The 24,142-nt window shown below is 37.4% G+C and overlaps 1 protein-coding gene across 8 annotated transcripts in view; it reads left to right on the forward strand.

Annotated features, from left to right (window-relative positions):
• Positions 1-24,142, forward strand: part of SUN1 (Sad1 and UNC84 domain containing 1) — a 35,857-nt gene that overhangs the window by 6,410 nt on the left and 5,305 nt on the right. For 4 of the 8 annotated variants that reach the window (XM_010570254.1, XM_010570253.1, XM_010570256.1 and 1 more), the window contains 16 exons: positions 5,154-5,250; positions 11,502-11,696; positions 12,049-12,239; positions 13,342-13,368; positions 13,473-13,667; positions 15,439-15,561; positions 16,579-16,662; positions 16,983-17,093; positions 18,507-18,605; positions 19,275-19,368; positions 19,477-19,535; positions 20,570-20,706; positions 20,858-21,082; positions 21,589-21,675; positions 22,051-22,094; positions 23,140-23,275. In XM_010570254.1, the coding sequence (XP_010568556.1) occupies positions 5,174-5,250; positions 11,502-11,696; positions 12,049-12,239; positions 13,342-13,368; positions 13,473-13,667; positions 15,439-15,561; positions 16,579-16,662; positions 16,983-17,093; positions 18,507-18,605; positions 19,275-19,368; positions 19,477-19,535; positions 20,570-20,706; positions 20,858-21,082; positions 21,589-21,675; positions 22,051-22,094; positions 23,140-23,275 (1,884 nt within the window). In that variant the 5' untranslated portion in view covers positions 5,154-5,173. Of the gene's footprint in view, positions 1-101; positions 214-5,153; positions 5,251-11,501; positions 11,697-12,048; positions 12,240-13,341; positions 13,369-13,472; positions 13,668-15,438; positions 15,562-16,578; positions 16,663-16,982; positions 17,094-18,506; positions 18,606-19,274; positions 19,369-19,476; positions 19,536-20,569; positions 20,707-20,857; positions 21,083-21,588; positions 21,676-22,050; positions 22,095-23,139; positions 23,276-24,142 lie in introns of those variants that run through there. The other 4 variants (XM_010570257.1, XM_010570258.1, XM_010570260.1 and 1 more) reach the window with 4 other exon arrangements.

Here is a 24,142-nt window from a genome sequence, read left to right on the forward strand (position 1 = left end):
CCGCCCCCCGGCCGGGGCAGCCCGCGGCGCTGGGCACCGGCCGCGCCTTCCAGCCGTCCCCGGCCGCTCCGCCGGGCCGGAGGCTTGCCCGGGCGAGCCGCCGGAGCGCTCTGAGGCTGCCTGGTTCCGTGGCAGGTCGCGGAGTCGGGTGGGGGAGGCCTCGAGCAGACGCCGAGCCTCTTTAAATGCGGAGGCCTGCGCACCGAACTCCTCGTAGGTATTGAATTGCGGGGCGGTCTGGAGGTTCCAGGCTCGTAAAATGACTCGGTGGGTTGTCACGCAGCGCTCCAGGTGCTCCCTGCGTGTAAACAATGAACAGGCGTGTTTATTGTTTCGCCGTAGCCGAGGGTATAGCTGGTTTCTATCAACCCTTCGTTTAAAAACCGTTTCAGGGGCTACTTAATGTGCATGTGCAATGTTACTGCTTTGTGGAGAACCTCTTTTTTCGTTAGTAGCCTTCCGGTTGGACACCTGTGTCGGGGGATCTTTGCCGTAATACTCAATGGTAACACCTGGTTTACAACGCGAATTTTATTACTTGGGGGTGGGGTGGGGTTGGTTGTTTGCTTTTGTGTTTTTGTTTTAAAGGAATACTAACGTTTTAAGAATGTGTGTTCTAATAAAATGTTGATTTAGCTCGGAGCTCCTTGCTCTTCAGCCTGTTTAAGCTAGTAGTTAATTGGGTATGTGGAAACATTCTTTGTGGAGTACATTTACTTGGGAATTCGCCTTTTTTTTTTTTACCAAAACCAGTAATCTTATTGGTTATTCTGAAGAAGTAGAAAATAAAAATTGAAATTGCAAGTAAAAAATGGCTTGCTCTCAGGAGCTGATAGGGTTGCATGTTCCAGTTTCATTGTTATTAATAACTTGACCAAAGGTCTGTTTAGCTTTTGTGGCATTAGTATGTTAAATCATAATGACTTAAACTTAGTTTGATTGCTTTAAAAGGTAAGGATAGAATAGGTTCTGCTTGAAAGTAGTACTACCAACATCTCTCTAAGACTGTAAATGTATAATTTTTTTTACCCCTTGTAATGTAAAATATAAAACATGCTTTCTTGCAAATTTTCTCATTCTCTAACAGACTTCCTGGTGAATATTTCTACTCTGTCAAGGTCCCATTTGTGAAATGGAGATTTACCACTTCCTTTATCACAAGAGGTGTTCATGAGGAAATGCCTAGATAGTACGTTTGTGGAAGTCTATGTACCCCAAAAGACATAAGTGGGGGTTCATCCTTGTCCTTGCCAGGTGCTTGTAGTGTATATACAACATGTATTTGGCAACACCCCCACCGCCATGCTTCTGTGCGTAAAGGCCACTACCAGAGCATCTCATCACCTGCCATGAAAGCCGGAATTTTGCTGCAGCGGTACTAGGGTTTCATTGAGGCTGGTTGATTCTGAAAGTGATTTTCAGATAAACAGGCTTATGAGGTAGTGATGCGGTCTCATGCCATTCAGATGCTTCACATTCTCTGGAGACTGCCAACGGGCTTTGTGCAAAGGTAAATTCTGCTGCACTGATTACAGGTGTCCCTGTGCTTCCTTCTGTTCTGACCAAGTCAGAATCTGTGTCTTCTCCTGCCCTTCTGCTCTGCTGACTTACCCTAACGCTGATTCAGTTGAATTGCAAGGGAGAGAGGATACTTGAGATGGTGGTAGTTGTCTGCTTCCCCCAAAAAGCAAATAATCCAGCAGTCTCCTCTGCAGGAATGTGAAAGTTAGCTTGTAAGTTGAGGTGCACCTAGTGTCTGCTAGCATTCTGGCTGAAATGTGTGCTTTTCTTTAATTGCCTTTAGGTTGTCTTATAAATGTATTGTTACTACTTGGGGGGTTTTATGTAACTACATGCTTAGTTCTTTCACTATATATCCCTTTGTACTTAGAAATCGATGTTTATGGGCTTCTGAAGAAGGAAAAAAGGCTACTTAAAGTTTGGGCCTGGTAATGCTTGCAGCAAAGCTGATACTAAAAGCCTCCATGAATCTGAGTCCAGACAAAAATCTATGGTACCTAAATCAGAAACCTGCTGGGCACCCAGAAGTGTTTAAACTGGAACTAAGTGCTATGTCTACCTCTAAGGTTCTCTGCCATGTTTTGTCATTTTTAGATTTCCAAAATATTTTATAAACATGTCTCTTCGTTCCAGTTGTATATGAAAGTTTCATAAATTACAAGAATTAATATATGAAAGGTGGAGTGCTGTTAAACATGAGTGAACAAATTAGAGGGAGTTACTGTCCTCTACCCACCCCTGGTCTGTTAAAGTTCTGCTGTAATAAGTACGTAGAATATTTCTAAATAAATTGGGTTGATCGTTTGTTTTGTGGGTTTTGTTCTGAAGAAATTACGCTGTTGAACTAGTAGCCAGGTGTGTTTGGGTTTTTTTTAAATCTAGTTTCACAGTAAATTTTAGATGCCTGGTTTTGAAAGTTGTGCTGGTTATCTCTGAAGATTATTTTCAAGTTCTGTTTAAGTCAGTTAAGCCTGTTTTGTTGCTTTGAAAAATTGAGTAAAGGTTTTTCCCTTTGAGTCTGAATTAACTTTAGAGCATCAGACAACCAGTGAATCACACCAAGCCCCTAAATTTTCTAAGAGTGATTTCTAACTGTGTGGTGTTCAGATGGCAAACCTTTTATCTTTACTGGAAATCTTGGTGCTATGAAAACCAGCTATTAATAGACCTACGCATAAATTCCTTCAAGGCTTTTCAGTTAACAGTGCCATTGTCAAGTACATATTTTACCTAGTACTAACTTAATGATATATTTCAAACCTTATCAAATAAGGAATGTGATGTAAATTCTAGCATTTGTTTTCTTCAGAAATCAAGTAAGGAGAGAACCGATGGGGAAGGGAAAAAGAACAGGAAAGAAACTGTGTCAATATGTTATTTTTCAAGGTCTGCCTTTGCCCGGCCCATATGAGTAGCAGAGGCAGAAGGAGGAGTTGGGTAGCTACTGAAAGCTCACTCGTGTAGCCTAGCTTTCCATGTGGGAAAATATTGCTGGGTGTCAAAAGCACGATATCGGCTATTGAGTTGCCAGTAAAAACTAGGTTTATTGATGAAATGATGCGTGCTGAGCAGTCAAGATCAGCTCTGGTGGAAACTAAACAGAGGTTTCCCTAGCTTGCAGTTTCAAAATCTTTCTATTGGGATGGACCAATTTAAACAGATCAACCTTAATCATTGTTTTGAATTTCAACTGGCATATGTCCAAGAAATCTGTTTTGCTGTTGTTTAAAACAAGTGCTCTCTGATGTTATCAATATCCCTCACCTTGAAATTAACTGTATTTCCACTTTCATTACTGGGGAATTGTTACTCTGGTCCCCGTTTCCTATGTTCTAAAATGAGCTCTTCTTTGTTCTTAAAGTGTGGCAGCAGCTGTTATGTCTTTGAGCAGTATTTGCTGCAAGAGAATTAGAAGACTTCTTTGCTAATGCTTCTGCACTACTGATTTAAGCTTCCTCTAAACAAACAACTAATTTCATATACAAGCCAACAGAAGCATCATGGCTCTGGGACAAGTGAACTAAGCGTAGAGAAAGATCACTTAGTGGAAATGCTTTCTCTATGACATTAAAAGACGTGTAAATAGCAGAGGCAAGACCTTATTTTTCATTAACCCCACAAATGCATGAGAGGTGCTTGCATTCAGAAAGTTACAATGTTTAGGCCTGCAAGTTTTGATTTTTAAAAACAAGAAGGAAACTCTCTCTTCAGTAGTAATGGAAATATCCTCCTGCCTTATTGACATCAGGATTTGGAGGCTACAGGTTGACTGACCAAGAGCATTTAATGTTACGTGTAGGGATTTCTTTTTGAGCTGCGATTACCTGTACCTCGCTGCTTTTTGTCTCTATTTTTTTATGTATATGTAGCTATACAAATGAAAGCTCCTATTTCAGCATAGCAAAGTGCATCCCCAAAATGAGATACTTGTTGATGTTTTGATTATAAGAATTAAAGCATAGCTAGGGATATTTTTACCTTAGTTTAGGCATGTCATTATAGTTGTGTGGAATATCTTTTACTACTGCTGAAACAGGAGCTGTAGATAATCTGAAAATAGCCAAGATTCTGCTTTGCTAACCATGCAAATCCAGGATAGCCAAATTCCTATTTGTTAACCATGAATAACCTGCTATCTAGGAATCTTTTCTAGAAAGCAAAACTTTTCTTGTGGCTAAAAAAAAAATGAGAAGGGCTCAAGGTTTTTTGCAAATATTTTGAACTTTAAAGTCAAATTGTACATAACGCCACAAGTAGTCACCCACGCAGCCCTACAGTTTCTCAATATGACAACATCAGTTTTTATTTTCTTCCTAAAGCTATGATACCTTTCAAAGACTCCATGGGAAGTTTTATGAGTGTTGGTAGGGTGGTTTTGGTTTGGTGGTTTTGGTGGGGTTTTTGTTGGGTTTCTTTTGGAAGTGGATGGCGCTCTGGAAAATGTACCTAATTCTAGCCATGTGAGTCATTTTGCAGTTGGCTTTTCTGCTAGGGTGTGTATTCAGTGTTTTTTATGACAGGAATAGAGTAACCGATACCAAATATTAGAATTTTATGTGAAATGAAGGAAACTCCCTTGCTGCGTAGTGGATGGTGTTCAAAGGTTGTAGAGTAAAATGATTTGACTATATATAAAAACTTTCTCAAGTTTCATCTGTGTTACACTTTGTTGGTGCACAGAACAGCCTGTGTGTTGCTCAATGGGCTTTCAAAGCAAAACTCATTGTGAAGAGGTCTCTGAAAGCATGGCTATGTAGTTTTTTTAAATTTTTATGCTTGCTTAGCTTTTGGGGTTGCTAGCATAACTTAGTTCCTGTGGAAGTGTTGTGGTAGAGTTGTGATAAGAGCTTGGTTCATATTACAGTAATGTTCCAGAGAACTTGGAAATTGCTGAAAATAGAGTATCGTAAAGACAGTCATGGTCAGAAATACATTGAACTTTATGCAGTAATGATAAGGGATATCTAGCACTAGCAGCAATACTGCTGAAATATTGAGAGCTCCATATTTCTGGTAACAGTAGCTTTTTTTTTTTCCAATACTTCCTAATACAGGCTGAACAATGCAAGGGCTCCTACATTGACTTTATGTAATTTTAAGTCATTGCATTACTTTATTTTCACCTTTTACAGTATGATTTGAAACAGTCAACATGGACTTTTCACGTCTACACACGTACACTCCTCCCCAATGTCTGCCAGAGAACACTGGCTATACATATGCACTCAGGTGAGAACTCTTTTCTTCTTGTAGAGAAACTATATGTTCCCTGAATGTTGTTAATTATGGAGAGTTTAGTTTTCATGGTAAGTAGCTGACTACTTTGAAGAAGCGTGCTTTATCTGGTCTGTTTTGAAAATAACTGCTGTGTCCTAAATGGAGGAAGGAATACATGCTGAACTAACAGGACAATGACTAAGATAATGACTCAGTGTTTATTAGTTGCTATGAATAACTAGTCTCCGCCTAGTTACAATTGCTATTTTATTTCTACAAGTATGTCATCAAAATTATTAGATGTTTTCTGGTATGTCTTGTAACTTCTGTGTGTATTTTCTTTTGTGACTTGGTGCCATTTTGACTTTAAAACACTGATTGATATGCACTCATTGCTACTAATGTGGAACTTGGCTGGAAGTGGCATATTGGTTACTTGTTTTAGCAAAACTGCTTGTTGTGTGAATCTAAAATCTGTATTCTAATGAACTTGCTATTTCTTGTATCTTTTTGTTAAACTGACCATTATTAGACTGTTCCTCAAATCACTTCAGTTTTCTAAAAATAACTGTGGTGTGCTTGCTAGTTTTTGTATTATGTATTCAAAATAAATGTTGTGATGCCCATTTGAGTTTTTTTAATATTACTAGAGCAGATTGTGGCTGCTGATTTCATCTATCTAGCTTTTCCTGTTGTTGAATTAGATGTCTTTTGAAGCAAGTATACATCAGTGAGCCTGAGTTATTGGTTTAGCTAATTTTAAATTTAGAAAACAAAATTGTTCATTAGGATGCAGTATGAGATTGCTTTTCTATTTTGTGCCTGTAAATTATTATTATTATGTATTTAATGTGTATTAAAATATAGTATTTTGGTTGGAGAATACTTGGCTACTTGCCAATAAAACAGAAGTTGGCAAAACTGTAGAATTAAGAGAGCAGTAGTTTAATATTCTTGATTTTTGTGTACTCTAAAACTGTAGCATTGTCAGTTTTTGTTGGGGGTCATGGTTTGTTTGGGTTTTGGTTTTTTTGTGTTGTTTGTTGTTTTGTTTTTTTTTTTAGCTATAGCCTGACGGCAACAGTGTTGCAAAATGGGATATGTTCTATGTTGCATCAATTAAGTTGCAACTCTTCCTAAATTTTTAGAAAAACATTGATAAAATGTTGGTTAAATACAAGCAGGTTTACTAATTTCAAGAAAAGGCATGCTGGGCAATGAAGGATGACTTATGTGCCTTATAGCAGCCAGAAGATTCACTATTATATTGCTGGTTTAAGTAGCTCTATGTTGCAAATGTACCTTAGATTGGCTGAAATACTTTAACTCTTTTAAAGAGGATAACTTTCCCTACTGTGAGCAATGCAAGTAGACTTTGATTCTTCAGGTTTAGATAGTGACTTGTTTATGTCTCTGTGAGCATATCTTTCCTAAAACAAGCTGTGAAATTGTCATCTAATTTGATTTCTTTTCCTTAGTTGTTGTATTTGTCTGAAATGATACTAGTATGTTCTACTGTACAATCTTCTCCACAGCGACTAATCTTTCTCACAGACAAGAGGGGGGAATAAGTAGGTCTTAGCAATCTTAATTTCTTAATACTAATACTCTTGGAAATACACATATTAAAAAAAAAAAGTAAAGTTCAATGGCTTGCTTAAACTAATCTGGGGTTAAAACCCTCTGAGCTGGGTTTTTCTTCTTGCCCACTGTTTTGTCAGGTAAGAGTTTTGTTTCTCACTGAAGCAAACAAGAATATAACAGGAGCAAAGATTAACCTGCCAGGAAAGGAAGATGCAGAATGATAAATCCTATTTGAAGTCTGGAGGATAGTTCATTATGACTTTGGGTTTTGTGTAGAAGACAATGGGAGTGCTTGATTTCCTACATAAAGACTGTAATTTTGCAAAACTGAGAACTTGTGAAGAGGCCTTTGTAGAAGGGGAGGGTTACATGTCTTGAAACTTTTCAGCCTCCCATTTTGCTGTTAAGCTGTATTACATATAGGCATTCAGAAATGGATAGAGCTGGATAAGCTGAAGTTTAATAACTGACTTAATGAAGGCAAGTATAGTTAAACTAGGTTGAAATGAATTCATTTTAATTCTTCCTTGTGTAGAAAGGAAGGATTAGCAAGCACTTTCTTTAAAATTTCCTCTTGAAAAAATCTGTGAAGCCCCAAATATTAAAATGATGGGGGCAAACTACTTGGTACACTGCCTGCTCTCAGGGTGTCAAGAGAATAAACTACAATCTTTTGAGCAGACCCTTGCTATATGGCTGCTTCCTGAATCTGTGGAGAATGCCATGTATTATTGGTGTAGCTCTTCCAACCTTGGGTCAAGCAGTATTTGAAGAATCTGAGGAAAGGGTGAGTTAGGCAGAGTTGCTAATCAGAAATATTTTTGTGCTGAAGTTCATTCTTCCTCTCCTCTACCTCACCAGTATTTGTTTGCTTATATTTGGATCTGGCTTGTTCTGCCTTTTGACAATTCAGTCTTTACAAAGTCTGTCCGTGAGTTTCTTTAAAGAAATTAGCTTGTGTGTGTAGCACTGCAGAAAGTAGCATGGTGAAGTTAGATACCACAAAGCCATTAATAGAGTTGGTTATGACCTATTAATAGAATTTATATTAATAGTCACTGAGATTACTGTGTGTTTTTAACTGTTTGTAGTTCTTCGTGGCCTCAAATCAGAAAAGCGTTAAACTGATATAGCTAAATAACCTTTATCCTCCTCAAAATGCAAGTCAAACTTGTGAATCTCACCCACTTGTCAACATAAAATTTACACCCCCCTCTTCAGGCTAATCTTTCCTTTTAGTCACCATCATCTTTTGAGTTGCATTGGTTTTGTCAATTCACGTACCTTTAACACTTTTTCTTCACAAATATAGATTAAATTGATAAGAATTTGGTTGGGGTTTTTTTTTCCCCTGTGTCAGAGCATTAAATCAGGATGTAACTTTCTGCGAAATAGTTGAATAAAATCCTTTGGTTTTTTACATGTGTTCTGGGACTTATCGAAGCAATGGCTAAACAACTCAAGGTAGTGTCCTTGGTCAGTTAAAGTAATGCCCTGGTCAGAAAGCATATGAAAGTTCATATACTGATGATATGCCTGTGTCTGTGTTGGAAGATGTCTGTTTAGCTATAGTTCTCTAGGTGTATTGCATTTATCTATTATTATCTTGAATAATCAAGAACATTACTGCCTGTTTCATTCCAAGGAATACTTGTAAAATAAATAACTTGAGGTCCTCCAGACAAAGCTATAGGTGTGCTAAAATTGGCAGACTTTGTTCTCATTCCACTTATAAAAATAGAACTTGAAAATTAACCCACTGAAGTTTAGGACATTCTTATTCTGTAGAAGCTCATGTGAAGGAGGTATCAAGGTAATAATTAAGAAGCTGGAAATGTAAGACTAGATCCAGTCAGCAGATCTGCCAGTAGCCATGGGAGCTGTTTGTCAGGGGAAGGAACCAGAGTCTGCACTGTTTGTGTGGGTTATCTAGGAGTGTAGGCTAATTGCATCCCACCTTTAAGATGTTTTTTCATTAGCCATACATATTGCATAAAAGTACCATCAATGTACAGGTTCATTTCTGTCCTGTGGAAGGAAAGGCGGGGGGGGTTGTTTACTGTAGTCTCTTCTGTAGAAGAAAAAAGGCTGCCTTCCAAAGTGTGGAAAGTGAGATGGCAAGTTAGGAGGCTTCTAGATACAGTCCTGCCAACAGAGGACAGATAATTTCACTTTCAGTGTGAAGAGAATTATTATCCTGCATAAGCAAGAGAGAAGCTGTCTTTTTGTTTAAAGAGGAAAAGATCCCATGATTATTATTTTTTTAGATAGTAGAGCCCAACTCCAAGCTATGTATTCAACCCGAATTGATATAAATGTTCACTGAGATACTTAATAACAGCAAGTGTTCATAAACAGAAACAAATTGAGGCTGGTCACAGCTGTCAGCTTATCCTGTGTACTTTGTGTTCTTGTGAATTGACTGTCTGTAAGAAACATTGGGTGAAGATGAGGAAAAGCAAATGCATAGTGGCAAGTGTAAATAGCAAAACTGAGTTCTGAAACAACTGTTTAGGGAGGGACTCAATAGTAAACTATTGTGGCTCCGACCCTTTCAGAATGAGCAACAGGAGCTGTATTTAACTTGTCTTCTCACTTCACATCGGTCAGAATGCAAGCTATCTAAACTTAATAATTTTGAAAACTGTGAAAATTATATCCTTTTATACCTAACCAAATGTAGACTAAACCTGTTTTCACATGAGGCGGCTCCCATCTTATTTCCTATCCCCCTTCCACCCAAATGTAAGCAAGGATTAATAAGCATAATGTATATAGTAATGTATGCTGGGTTTGTCATAAGCTGAGCTTAGACTCCTGCCCTATGCAGGGTTGCACTGCTTGTGGCAATATTAGCAGGGCAGACCAATAAGATCAAGCAGGTGTTGCTGAAGACCTGCCATCAAATTTGTGCACCTCTGAGTGATAGAATAAGTTATTTTGGACAAGCTCTAGTCTGGTTCTGTGGGCTGAATGCCCATTTGATGCTAAAGCAGCTAGGTGTTTTTCCTGCAGTGCATTGCCTGGGTTAGGGTGTTTTTTAGCTGAAAGAAACGCAGTTCATGTGCTCTGACACAGTCCCATCTTACGTGTTTTACTTTTTGCATTGTGGAGCAATCAAGAAACTCGCTTCAAAAGCACCCACCCTGTCAGAATTAAATCATTACTGTAAGTGTAGCTACTGGGCCTTCTGATGTTAACTTATTTGTATGCCAAAGTAATACAATACGTATGATATTATTACTTTGTAATGTTCTGGGTTTTTAATTACTGTGTAAGAAAATTATTTCCGTTACATTGTTTTTGCACAATTACATTTTATAGTAGCTGTTCATATGGTTTTTTTAAAGGGAAAGCTTCCATTTCAAATACAGATTGCACAGTAGAATCTACTCATTCAGATCTAATTTGCCTGCTTGTTTTTCTTTGGGATTTTGGGGAGAAGGAGCTGCTTTAGTTAACAATACCTTGCTCAGCTCTTCTTTTAAAAAAAAACAAAAAAACCCAAAAAACCAACAAAACAAAACCCCCAAAAAAACCCAAAACAAAACCAAACAAAAACCCTAGGAATATTAAAGTAACTGTTGTTACAGCTCTGGATATCCCTGTGGTCCAGGAGGGAACAGACTCTGTAGGAAAGCTGGCCTAGAGCGCTCGTAGTGCTGAGTGGTTCTAGGACCTGGCCTTCCTGTGTGCAATACCCTGTAACAGCAAGCTCTGCTCAGTTACATGACTGAATGTTTCCTTTGATAAGTATTGTGCTTTAGGCTAAACTTCTGATATAGTAAATTTATTTCTTACTGACTCCTCTGTTTAATCTGTTTGTGTTTGCCTTGTGTTGCTGCTTTGTCTTCATTGTAAGTTTTCACGGAGGTTCTCAGAAAATCAAGTGCAGAAGTGTGGAGTAGAGTTCTGGGGTAATGATGTGAGGCTCATCTACATGTAAACTTGCCTCTGTAGGATAAAACAGGAAAAAATGGATGAAAGACTCTAAACTTTTTTTTATTTGTTCAGAGTTAAATATTTCTAATGACTTGCATTAAATTAAGAAATCTTTTAAAAGCACTTTTTAAAAAGTAATGGTAGTTAAACTAATGTAGCTAAAGTAGGGAAGTCTTTAAGTATCTTAAAGGGGGGAAGTTCCTACTTGTTGGGAGATGGAAATTCAGAGTAGTGTGACATATGGGTCTTTGGTTCTCAAAACAAGGAATTGGCAAATAAAAAATAATAAAGAAGACTCCTTTGACTATAAATGAATCTTTAACTTGCAACTTAGAGTGCATCATGATTTTTAATTTGCTGCTAGGCGTGGTGAAGAAACTGTCATGAATGGCTTCCTCTCAAATTGGTCCCAAAAGAACTATGTGTCTGAGGCTGAGGCTGTATAGCAGATACTTGCTCTGGCTCAACTTCAAATGTGGTTTCCATGGTGGTTGTTTCTTTCTAACTGTGACTTGCTTTCAGTTGTTAAACTTTTTAATATGAATTGCTTAAGAGAACCTTGAATATCTATGTAGTTCTAAGTTGTTTGGGTTATGTGCCATATCTTGTGGGAACTGCTTCATAACCCTGGATAAACTGCTTTTAATGGAAACTTAGTCTAGCTTGAAGGGCATGTTTGTTACTGGGGGAATTTTCTCTTAAACTCTGGTAACTTTGCTGTTCTTATTTTGTTGCAGTTCAAGTTACTCTTCATCTGCTTTGGATTTTGAGACTGAAAACAAAATAGATCCAGTATTTGATTCACCAAGAATGTCACGGCGTAGTTTACGGTTAGCTGCTGCAAGATTTAATAAATCAGATGATGCACAAAATGATATCCCTCATGACAGCTCTTATGCCGGAAACATGTCCTTCAGAGAACAGTCTTATAAGTAAGCATTTTTTATCATCACAAGTTAATTTATCGTTTGGAGTCTTGAAACTTCCTGTTTGAACACAGTAGTACAAACATAGGTTACCTGCTGGTTTATTCTTTGTTCTCAGTGTTTACTGCCATGCTTTGAAAATTATGTTCAGTGTGTGGTTTGCAATGAAGTCTTTGCAAGAGTATAGATGGTTGAATGAGGATTTTCTTTAAAACCTGATTTGAGTGGTCTAGTCACATTGGTATTAAAATACCTTGACTTGTGTTTTGGGGGTGGGGGGTGTTCATTTAAAATGAGAGATGAAGAGAAATTTGCATCTTTAGTTCTATGTCTTATTTGTCTTTGCTTTGTTTCCTAGGATGTTGAAGCAATGCAAAAGTACAAATAAACAATCTGGCAGTGTAAGACACACACCAAGGAAAAATCTATCCAGCTCTTCCATTTTTAGCCAAAGCAGTTTCAATAGCCATGCCAGTGATGCATCAATGGTATCCACTGTATTGGATGAATCTTTGATTCGGGAGCAGACAGAAGTTGATCATTTCTGGGGTAAGTAATCATTGCTATCGCTCGTATCAGACTGTGAAAACTGCTTGTGGTTTGGTGTGTATAAACATATGTCCACATCTTCCCTCTTTTCCCCATCTGTTTTTCCATCCTGCCCTCAAATGTGTGCATGTACTTACTCTTTTGCTGTAGATGTCTGCTTGCTAAGATGCCTACTGGAAGTTCAGTCCAGTGCGTAAACTTGATTCATGGGCATCGTCAGCATCAGGACATGTTGCACAGTCAATATGCCAGGCAAATGTATACGATTTTGTGATGCAACACTATAGACTTGTATAGATGCAATTATCTGTTATCATTACGTTCTTCAAAATGTGCATAGAATACTGTATCTAAAGAATGGTAAACATGTAACTTGTCTTTGAAAAGCTAAAGGAAAAGCATTTTCTTGTTTGTTTATAGTCAAGTGTGTTTCAACTTAATGTACTTTAATCTGAAAGTTGCAAAGTAGAGGCTGGCTGGGTTCTTTTTGCAAGTATGTACAAGTATGTTTTTCTAGAACCTAATTTTTCACTGAAGAGGAAAATATGGGAGTTGTCTACATAAAGTATTGTCTATGTAAAATGTTGTGTAGGAGAAGATAGACTTATTATATCTCCTGATTCAGACTATTTGTTTCTAGTCGGTATGCTTGTGACCTTCCCAGAGTCCTAACGTAAAGAATTGTTTCAATCTTAGTAGAACACCTTCTCAACTTTAGATTACCTGGCTCTTAAAACAGAATCTTAAAATACAGTAGTACCAAAGTAGTTACCAAGCAACAGAAACAGCGTAAGCTTGTAATTAGCTGCTTTAAAGTCACATGGGAGCTAAGAAAAGGTGTAGCTGTCATTCATGTTATATTGTCTGCCACTTCTGTGGTAGAATGCTTTTCACTAACTGTTACCCTACTACATTAATGTCTGAATATATGGATCTATTCATGTGGTGGACTGCAAAATATGTTAAATACTAATCATAAAGTGGCTTTTCTTTGTGGTCTTAAAATTAGTGGGACTTTAAATTTGAGTCCATGTCAGATATCATAGTTGACTATGGGACTTCCTTATATTTGGGACCAAATTTTTTTTTTTTTCCTTTGAAGGTCTTGATGATGAAGGTGACCCTAAAGGTAACTACACTTCCCTTTTCCTTCCACATGCATTCTGTTTAATGGTAATTAGCGATGGCAATACTGATGTCAATGCACTGAATGTTTTACTCTTGGTTTGCTAGGTAGCGATACTACACCGATGCAGGGAAATGGTGATATTGCAACAGCAGAAACACCGACCGCAATGATCAATGGCTACACTTGCAGTGACTGCAGCATGCTTTCTGATCGGAAGGAGGTTCTTACAGCATACTCGGCTTCTCATGTGCCATCTTCCAGAATTTACTCTAGGGATAGGAGCCAGAAACATGCATCTAGTAAGTTAGTTTTTCTTGTGTTTTACCTGGATAGCAGCATGGTATATAGTTTAGTTGATGCATTTTCCATGTAGTGTTATTTAAACACTTTTCCTACTCTGCCAAATTTACCAGTAACTAAATTCTAGAGATCAGCTTCTATGAAGTACCTTTTTTCTATATCAGTTGAAACTTTATGTACTTGTCAGCTTCTTATGTATAATTATCAACTTTTTTTTTTCCAATGCTACTGTAGGAATTAAACAATTTCAAAATGAAAATGCCATGGTATCTTAACAAGTTACGTTTCCAAACTGATTTGGAACACAATGGGCTGTTCCAACCAGCAATGATCGTAAGAGTCTCCTAATCTGGTGTTGCATCTATATGTGTCTGTTTATGAGGTTTTTGGTCAGGGTTTTCAGATAGAAACTTCTTTGCAGTCCAGTTGTGTTGTTGTTTGGTTTTGGGGTTTTTTTTTTTCTTACAGGAACTTTCAAGGTTTAGCAGAATTGTTACTTTGTAGTGCTTCTGTTATCCAAGAAATCTGAGAGATACCTTCCTACTTTCTGCTTTGGTTTTTTTTTTCCTCATTTAACCTTGCAGCTTATCAGAGTGTTTTTAGAAGCTAAACTTCAACTAATTTTAAAAATGGAACTCCAAAAGGAAAAACTTATTCCAAATAGACTTCCTAGTGACTACATTCTTAAAGCTCAAAACCAAATGAATCTGCTGTAAATAAGGTTCTGACTTTCCAAGGCAATCTCTATTCTATGGATGATTGTCCTCCCTGTCTTGACTGTGTCTGCCTGCATCTTGCATAGCATCTTGAATTTCTTGATTGTTGGTAGTTCTCAGTTATCATGAAGAAGTTGTTTCTTGAGTGGCCTTGAATTTAGAAAGGAACCAATTTTGGGATTCTGTAGGCATGTTACTCTTGAATGAAGTATGTTTTCAGTAGCAAGGAATCAGTTTGTTTGGACTATAGGGTGTGACTTTACATGCCTTGAGGCAAGTATTTCTTCTTGGTAAATGTGTAGCACAGATAGGAGTTCTGTTGGCTTAGCATAATGAACTAAAATTTACATAGTATGAAAACTGTTTTCTGTGCTCCTGAGTCTGTATTCACACAGGAGAATTTTACAAGGAACTCATCTCAGTACATTCCTTTGAACTTGAGTCCAGTAGTTTGGGTCAAATCTGGGGAGGGTGGGGAAAGGGGCACACAGTCATGGCAGGTTCTTGGAATGTGACTGATTCTAGGAAAGCAGCAGGCAGCAGTATGGGGAACTGCAGCTTTGTTCCCGTGGCTCTGAAGAAGTGTGTGTCTCTAGCACTTGAGGCAGACCACTGCAGTGACTTCCTCCAACGTAAAGGCAGAGAAGGTTAAAAGTCCTCACCCTTTCAAATCCAAAATAAGAATGTAGTTTTTCTCTTTGGAGCTGTGACCCACAAAATCAGTATCAACAGCTCTCATCACTGAGAAATCCTGAGTTCTGTAAGCAAGGAATTCATTGCTATTTAGAGTTCTTAATTCTCACAAAGAAAAGGTATTCTTGCTGAAGTCATACATTCCGTCTTGAATGCGTTTTCCCTAGGATGTGTGGTTCTTACAAAAGCTTTGCTGTAATATCTAGTGCATCCAGACTCTTCAAACCACGCTTGCTTAAGTTTCATATTCCTGGCTTTCCATGCTTTGTCCTCGCTCTTCCACAAGCTAATGGTCACCAGAGAATAGAAGTACATCTTCATGCAGGTGAATAATTTGTGTTCACACTGTTTTTTTCAATAGGAGGAACCTATTTCTACATGAGTAAGATTCTGCGATTTGTCAAACATGCTGCAGCATCTTTTGCATCACTATTAGTGCAACTATTTCAAATGGTTTTGCTGAAGCTGGGTTATGAATTTAAAGGTACCTTTTTAGTTGTCTTCCTTGGTCTCCACACAAAGCCAGATTGTGTGTGTTGGGTTTATTTTTTCCTTGTGGACTTCATCTTTGGCACTATGGTGTTCTTTTTCTATAGTCTTTTGACTGGCTCCTATCTTTATCACTTCTTTTCCTCTCAGTTGTGCTACCCTTTTCATACTTTCCTCCTGTTTTGGAACAGGACTCACACATGAGATTTGTGTTACAGTTAAGATTCACATGTTGATTTTTACTAGGAAGTCGTAGAAGGTAATGTTTAGATGGAGAAACTTAAGTTGATTTTTTTTAAAACTGTTTGGTGTGATAGTGTCAAATCCTAACTTTTCAATGTCTTTAGGTTTGGACTATCTTGTTACCCTTAAGCCCACTGTGCACTTAAAGCTTGACTAGATCAGTCTTGCAAAACTAAAACTGCCATCATCACTCTGCACTACTCTAAAGCACATCTTGTTTCTCCCAAAAATGTTTGATTCTTCTTCGGTGCTTTCTCTTCTATAATACGTACTGTACGAGCGAAGTTAAATTGCCGTAGGCAGAAGGTAACTGATTTTTGTGTGTGAATAAAACTTTGTTCTCTCTGCCTCAGTGCCTTATAAGTTGCTAATGCTCTCTTCTTAGTCTTTTAAGATCTCTGGTAAAACCAGCACAAGGATGTAATGGTTGGCCTATTTGACAGAATGATGGGCATAGGGGCTCAAGATTTGATGGGCTGTTACTTAGGGGCTTTTTTACTAACTTTGCTATCTGAAAAGAAGCAGAAAGATTTTTTTGAACACAAAGGCCCCGCTGTTATTTATAGAAGGAAAAAAGATTGCACAGAGTAGGCTTCTTCCTTGATCATTTCCTTGATCATTTTTCAGGTTTCCTGTGAGTAACCTGGCTTTAATAGTGAACTAAGCCAGTTTAGCTAAAATCTGCATATATGATAGCTAAAATGTGCCTATATGAAAGGCTTTGAACCTGAGAGTTACATTACATGTCTGCTTTTTGAATGTGTTGCAGCTCACTCAGACTACTGTGGAAGCATGAATGTAAAGGAGTTTTACAGAGAAGATAGCCATCTTGGTGTAAATGAGGAATCAATATGTAAGTATAATGATTGATGTTGTACAGCCCAAAGCTAAAAGACACCAGGTTGTTGCTATAATAGTAGTATCAGATACCCCATGACTTTACAGAAGCTACAAAGTAAACGTTTGTTTTGCAACTTAGTTGTATGGTGGAGAATGGCAATTGCCTGGTGTAATGTAGTATTTCCCCAAGCAAGTTTTATTCCACTGAAGTTTGCTTAGCGGTTTTTGGTTTGATAACTGATGTTATGAAATAGACTTGTTCAAGTTATCTTGTAACAATCTTAATTTGATCCTGGCTTTGTCCCATTAACCGACTGTTACCACAACCAACAGGTGATGACTGTAAGGGGAAGAAACATCTTGAAATATACACCACAGACCACATGCAATCCTCATGGGCTAAAAGGGTAGCAAGGACCATTTGGCACACCTTTTATTATGCAGGTTGACTTGGACCTTTTTTTCTTTTGCTTTTATTTTGCATCACGATCTCACAATGTTAATCATACATATTGTTGGGGGGGGGGGGTTACCTTCATCTGTCAAAGTAGATTAAAAGCATAAAGTGTCTAGAAGATTAACTTAACACCTTTTCTGCTTGACTTCTTTCTCTGATACTGCCTTTTATACAAGCTTGGCAGACTGCTTACCTGTTAGTAAAAACAAGGTGTAGGGCCAGCATACATCTTGTATGTTAGAAAGAGCAAGTCAGATTGTTAATTTATTGCACTTTGGGGAAGTCTGTACACTCAATAGGTTGAAAAGCTGCCATTAAGTGAAAGCAAGGTATGAGATATTGGTATACAGATTATTTGAATAAAGGGGTTTTAACATTTTATTTTTGTTCTAGTGATAGTCAATTTTTACAGGACTCTTATATAGGGATAAAATCTTCCCTATGAGATGAGCGTTCCCTAGCTTGAATGACAGAGGCATCAAGAATCTGTTGAGTGCTCTTTATTCAGCAAAGGAAAATGATTTGAGACACTTCAGTCACCTAAATGCTTTGCAAAATATTGGGTTGGTATATCTATAATCCCTCAGATTAACCCAGACATATCTGCTAATCTAAAAAGTAGGATTATTTTCTAAATGTATACTATGTAGTTTGTTCTGTAGAACGAACAGTCCTAGTCTTGGATATAGTAATTGTTGGCTTCAGTGGGCTTTGTTACAGCATTTTGTTACAGTGTATTGGGTTTTTGTTGTTGGTTTTGTTCTTTTTAAGAGACTCAAAACTGACATACTGAAGATCCTTGGGAACATTCAGTTTAATGAAAATTTACTGCTTGTAACTTTTAGTAGGGAATATTTTGTATTATTTATCAGTATTTCTTAGACATCATTATTTAATTCTTTCACTAGGATTTAAAATTTTTAATTGTTCCTTCTGCTACACATGAACCTAGATAGTGAACTCGATGTATAATACAGATCGAATAAGATGCTTTTAAAGTAACAATGTGCATAGAAGTTGTTATGGTAGTACTTTTTTTGCTATTCTCTGTTATACTTGGCATGGCACTGTTAGATAAACGTGCTACAAAAAGTAAACTTTGACTTTTGAAAAACTGATATTCTTACTGCACAGATACTGTTGATCATTCTGTTTATCTCTATACGTGAGAACTATGTTTCTAAATTGTCTTGGTTTTACTTGGCTTCATATTTATTAGTGGCTTGCTTTGCTTTTAAATAATGAAGAACCAAGTTTGTAGATTACTGAAAGGTATGTTTTAAAATTACACAGAACATGTAATGGGCAGGGGATTGAGTCTGGTTTACTGCATCTACTGCAGAAGAACCTTAAGCTGATCTATGTATGTTACCACATAGAGTTAATTTGTTATAATCTAGGTTACTTTATGCTTCACGCGTTGCAAACAGTGGGAGCAACAGGATGGCTTGTGTCTCAGAAGGTGTTGTCTCTACTTTGGCTGGCCATTCTTTCTCCAGGTTACTATCCTAATCTGTGTGTGTGTGTGTGTTGACTGTTTCTTTTGATAAAACTAGGAATCTGCAGTACATGGCTTATACTAATTCAACTATGCTTATGCTGTAGCTTTTGTACATTGAAATGCATGTGCTGCTTTACTTTCTTTATTGACCAAAATAGGCTTAATGAGAGGGTATATTTCTGTTCACAGGCATAATGGGAGACTAACCAGACTGTTTCATGAGGGAATGAGTGTGTGAATAGCACGGAATATGGGGTGTCAAGAATAATGGGGTGTGGTTGGTTTGGTAGTCACTTCCTATGTTGGTATTCCTCTTGGCAAAAACTGGTGCTGCTAATCTGTGCATTTCTTGAAACATACTGAGGTCTTCAGTGCGTGGTAACTTGGATTCAAATATTAATAGTACTGAATTTCTGGCAAGATAGCGTTGTTATAACAAATGAGCATTTCATCTTTTTGCATGGCTATTGGTTTTGTGGAGTAGCTGATGTTATAATGCTGTCATACCTGTGATAATCTAGATGTTAACAAGCTGCATGTTGCCTGTACTCATGCATTTCTCTGCTGTGCAAAGTATTCTTGGCCACAGTTGCATGTTCCTCTGCTTGGTTTCTTTGAACATGTGCCACAGCAATTACATTTCACACTACTGCTTTTTGTTTTCTAGGGAGGGCAGCTTCTGGCATGTTCAGGTTGCTTGGAACAGGGTGGTATCAACTTGTTGCTCTGATGTCTTTGCTCAAGGTGTTTCTTCTAAGAAGGTGTGTATCCTTTGAAAAAATTGTTTTGTGAGCAAATTATTTACCCAGTTATAAAACAATAAAATGATAAATGTATTATTTCTTGTAAACTTTCCTCTCTCTCTCTAGATGCCTTCCAAAGATCTACAAGCTGTTACTGTTTCTTATCCCACTCCTGTTTCTACTAGGTATGTTATAATACAAATCGGTGTTTTAATTTCATAGAGCTCTTTGTCTAAAGAGAGTTGGTGAGTAAGTAAATGCACTGAAGTCCTTTTTTTTTTTTTTTTAACCTCCCTTCATAGGAATAGTAATGAGGTCATAAAGAGTAGGCTGCATACTGATTGCTTTGATTGTTGTCAATATTCATAAAAGTGTTGTTAAGTTCTTTTACCAACTCATCCTAAGTCTTTCCTTTGCTCTAGACCATGCTTCAGTTGCTTAAAATACTGCTCTTTAGACTGGTTAGTTGACAATATTCCAGGCCAGCTGTCTACTTTGAAATAAACATATTCAGTTTAAAACATTCAGCGAAAGTGCTGGGCCATTTCTGAAAAGCAGTTTCATGTCTTTATGTCCTAAAAAACTTGTAGCTACTTTGGGGAGAAGATGAAGCTTCTCAGAAGCTTCTCAGAAACTTAGTGCAGATTCAAAATCCTCTGTACTAGGAAGAATAAGAAAGGAAGAAGTTACCCTGTGTGCAAAATGCTGCTACTTCTCACTTAAGATATTGCAAAAATAAGTGTAATCTTTGTGAAATGCTAGATTGTTTTCATGGAAGCCTAGGTTTCCTCCAACTTTTATTAGATATTATGCAACGTGGTATGTAGTAAGTAGGGTATAAGGCAAGATATTTTCCATTGAGACAAAAAGCAGTATTTCCATCTGCTTTCAGTAAGCATGGCCTGTCTTAATCAGTAAATGAGATCTGTGTGCCAGGGAAGCAGTAGTATGTGATTAAAGATATACAAAGTTGTCTGCCGTACAACTGCGTGAGTGGTACTGATGATAGATCTTCTTTAATATTCTGGAGTGCTTGACTTAACAATTTTAAAGCTGGCTCATGCTGATTTTTTTTAGACTGGAGTAGTGTCCACTGTGAAGGCTACTTTGCAAACTTAAGGTAGCTTTTGTCCTTAAGTAGGAAGACAAATTGTAGATATAAGCAGTCTTAAGGGAGAATTCTCTTGAGCACCATTTTTGCTTTTTGTTTCTGACCTAGGTATATGGTTCTGGGGGTTTGATGGCTTCATTTCATCGTTGAACTGGACAAGAATTGATAGAATACAGAGAATAGATGACTCTATTCATGTTCCTGAACCACAGGATGACTTTTTTCACTCTGTGCACCCCCCAAAGGTAAGGGACAACAGTCTAGGGAAGAACTTCTGTATCTTTTTAAGACTTCTTACCTCCCATGTCTTCAATATTTTGCAATAACTATTTGACACACAAGGGTAATGTAAATAAATGTCTTGATTTTTATATATTTAAAATCTTTATGCCTTAGGATACCATAAATACCTTTGATTCTGGTCGTATAACTGAGCTGGAAAAGCAAATGGCCTTCGTGTCTGACAGATGCCATCACCATGATGAAGAATATAGCAAAGTAATGCTCCTACTCCATAATCTTCAAGATCAGGTTACCCAGATGAGTGACAAAAGTGAAACATTGAAACTAATAAAAAATGTGATCGGTCAACATCTTAAAGATATGAAGCTGGAGGAAAAGGTAAGACAGTCAGTTATTGATGCTTTCTGATCCTGATCAAAGTATTCTGTTTTAATAATGCAGATTATTAGCGATTGGACTTTAGCATTCTTTTTCTGTTAGAGAATTAACTGATAGGTAGTAAATGCTAGGGAGTAGTCATTAGCATTTGTGCCTCCTTTGTTATTGCTGACAGAATTAATTCCAGACAGTTGGTCTAAAGTAGAGTCTTACATTGCTGAAAAGCAGCTGGATTTATCCTGTTTTCTTACAGAGAAAGAAGACTATAGGAAGGACTAGTGACAAAGAAAGGGTTTTGTGGTAAACTTCCCTGTATATAACCCCTACTACTGCTGAATCAGGCCTTTACATTTATTACAGATTCTATAATTTCTCACACTACATGCAGGAGAAATCACTTAAGCACTTACAGAATGAAATAAAAATTATGCTTTGTAGAAAATATCAATTATGCTATTTGTACTCCAAAAGAAAATACACCACCTCTTTCTTCCCTGTTTTCTAAGACCGACTTCCTGGCTTTACATCAAGAACATGAGTTGCGCATCCTGACACTGGAAGACCTTCTTGGAAAACTCTCTGCTGAATCTAAGGTATTGGAAGTTAGCTTTGCTAACTCGCTCTAATTGTAACCTGTTGATAAAAAAGACTTTAAGTTTTTTGTTGGCCATCCCAAACCCCAATTTGCTTTACTCTAGCTATTACAGTTCTTTAAATCTCAAAAACTTGTTTGTGTTTTTACTCCCCCTTCTTGGAGGGGGTTTCAGTCCAAAGATTAAAAATTATTCACTTGACCAGCGAGGCAGGTTCTATTTGGAATAAAATCTTACTATAGAGGCATAAATGTGTGTGGGGAACAGAGTCCTGTATAGTAGATGGTGCTAAAATCTCTCATTTTCTTTTAACATTCATTATCTTCTTTCTGTCACTTGTGTTTCTTTGTTAAAACTAAATTTTGTATTTTTTAGGACATCCAGAAGGAGCTTGACATAGCGAAAGCAAAAACAGTGAGGTATAAGCACTTTTCAAATATTTTGCTTTTTCAATCCTGATGCTAATCAATGGTGATATACATGTTCTTCTTTGAAATACGACAGTCATTTTTCTTTGTGTCAGTTAACTGAGCTTAAGAGTTTGTATTGTCAGCAGGAGTACTTCTGTCTACAGCAGACTTTAACTGTGATGCTGAACATCAGCACAAGGCCCACTTCCAGTGTGTGAGCAGTCCTACAACTACATTTTTTACTAGAGAAAGCTGTTTATATAGAGGAGGAGAATGAGTGACTTCTCATTGTCTTATAAATGCATTAGAATATTTCCTCAAATTGCTCAGTGAAGTATACAGTAACTGCTTTTGATAGGCTTTATATTTAAATTCTTGAATTGTATCAATTCTAACCTTTGTCTCTGTTTTTGGTTTGCCAGCTATGCTACTTTCCACTCATGTACTGTGTAATACCAGGATAAAAACTGCAGCACTTCATAAAGTAGTTTCCCCGTTGGGAAGAGGAAGAGAAACACTTATTTGCTGAATTGCATTTAAATTGGATCTAAATGTAAAATGGCTTTAGAATGATGGCTGATACCTTTTTCTATAGCATGCACTGAACACTGATCTATATTGGTCGTATGTGACCTGCTACTTAAGCTCAACTTGACACCTGCCTCTAAAGTTACTCTGGTTTAAGCAGGGTAACCTGAAACTTGCTCTAACTAGTGGCAAACTCATGCAAATAAAGTTTGACTAGTTTGCCAGAAAGCTTAGATTCCCCAAAATCTATATATGTTTGAGTTATTAACTTGTCAGCCTGGTGATGTTCTAAAGTCATCACTGCTGGATTTGTCCACAACTTCAAAATACTTTGCTTTGAATATATTAATCCTAAGTATGCCCTAAATAACATCTTCAAGGAACTGCAAGCTCACAGCACCTATCATGGTGAATAACTGAACTAGGAAAGCACTTTGCATTAGACAAGTATGTTCTCACACTTTTGGAAATTGATGGAATGATTCAAACTACTCTTTCCTAATTATCGATTCCTTGCTTTTGTCAGAGACGACGATGAACATGGTCAACTTTTGGACAAAGTTAAAAAGCTAGAACTAGAGTTGTCTCAGATGAAATCAGAGCTGTTAACTGGGGAAAGCATGAAGACGAGTTGTGAGAAAATAGATGTCATTCATGAAAAAGTAGGTTCTGTAACTGTCCCAGTGAAACTTGGTACTACTTGATCACTAACTTTCTTGAAATGCACTGTAGTAAGTAATGTGGGGGTAGTATTCATTTGCAAGAATGGTAGTTTTCTATGTAGTGGTACTGTAAATTTTTTTCCATTAGTGCATAACACTAGACAGGAGTTCATGGCTTGTTTTTTACAATGGCAGGGCTTTTTGCATTTAACATGTGATGCAGTAGCACTTCTCTATACAACTTTGCTGTTCTTACTGATGTATTTTGCTAACCCATAGAAATGTGGAAAAGAAACTTATGTAAAAGCAAGTTAGGTTTGTTGTCTGAGAGTTGTTTTAAAAAATCATGCTTAAGTTCTTCTGAAGCCTTTTATAAGGTCTGACTAGAATGTAGCCAACAAAATACAACAGTAAGTATTGATATGGGATTATCAACTTTGACTAAAACACCATCTTGTGATAACACTCAAATATGATCTAGCTATTTTATATGGAATCAAAGCACACCATAAGTAAGTGATCAAGAGGCTTGCTTAACTAGGCCTAACAAGTACACTGCTCCCCTTAGAGTTGCTATGGTGCCTTCTTTGAACTGTTGCAGTCAACTTTTTTATTCTGAAGTGTTAGTCAGACCACTGATGTAAACTGCATAGTTTGCTAGGGCTTTGCTAGGTGTGTCTTGTTCACCAGACTGATGAAACGTCTAGATTTCCCATGTGTTCTTCTGCACACCTGACTAGTCTGTTATTCCAGTGTAAGTCAATGTAGTTAAAGCACATGTGAAAGCTAGACTTCTGTGTAGTATTGAACGCATGTATAGATTTCACATGTTCCTGTTATAGATAGTATTAATGGTTTATAAAGACT

Source organism: Haliaeetus leucocephalus, unplaced genomic scaffold (assembly GCF_000737465.1).
Source record: "Haliaeetus leucocephalus isolate CR32 unplaced genomic scaffold, Haliaeetus_leucocephalus-4.0 Scaffold295, whole genome shotgun sequence".
Lineage (NCBI taxonomy): Eukaryota > Metazoa > Chordata > Aves > Accipitriformes > Accipitridae > Haliaeetus > Haliaeetus leucocephalus.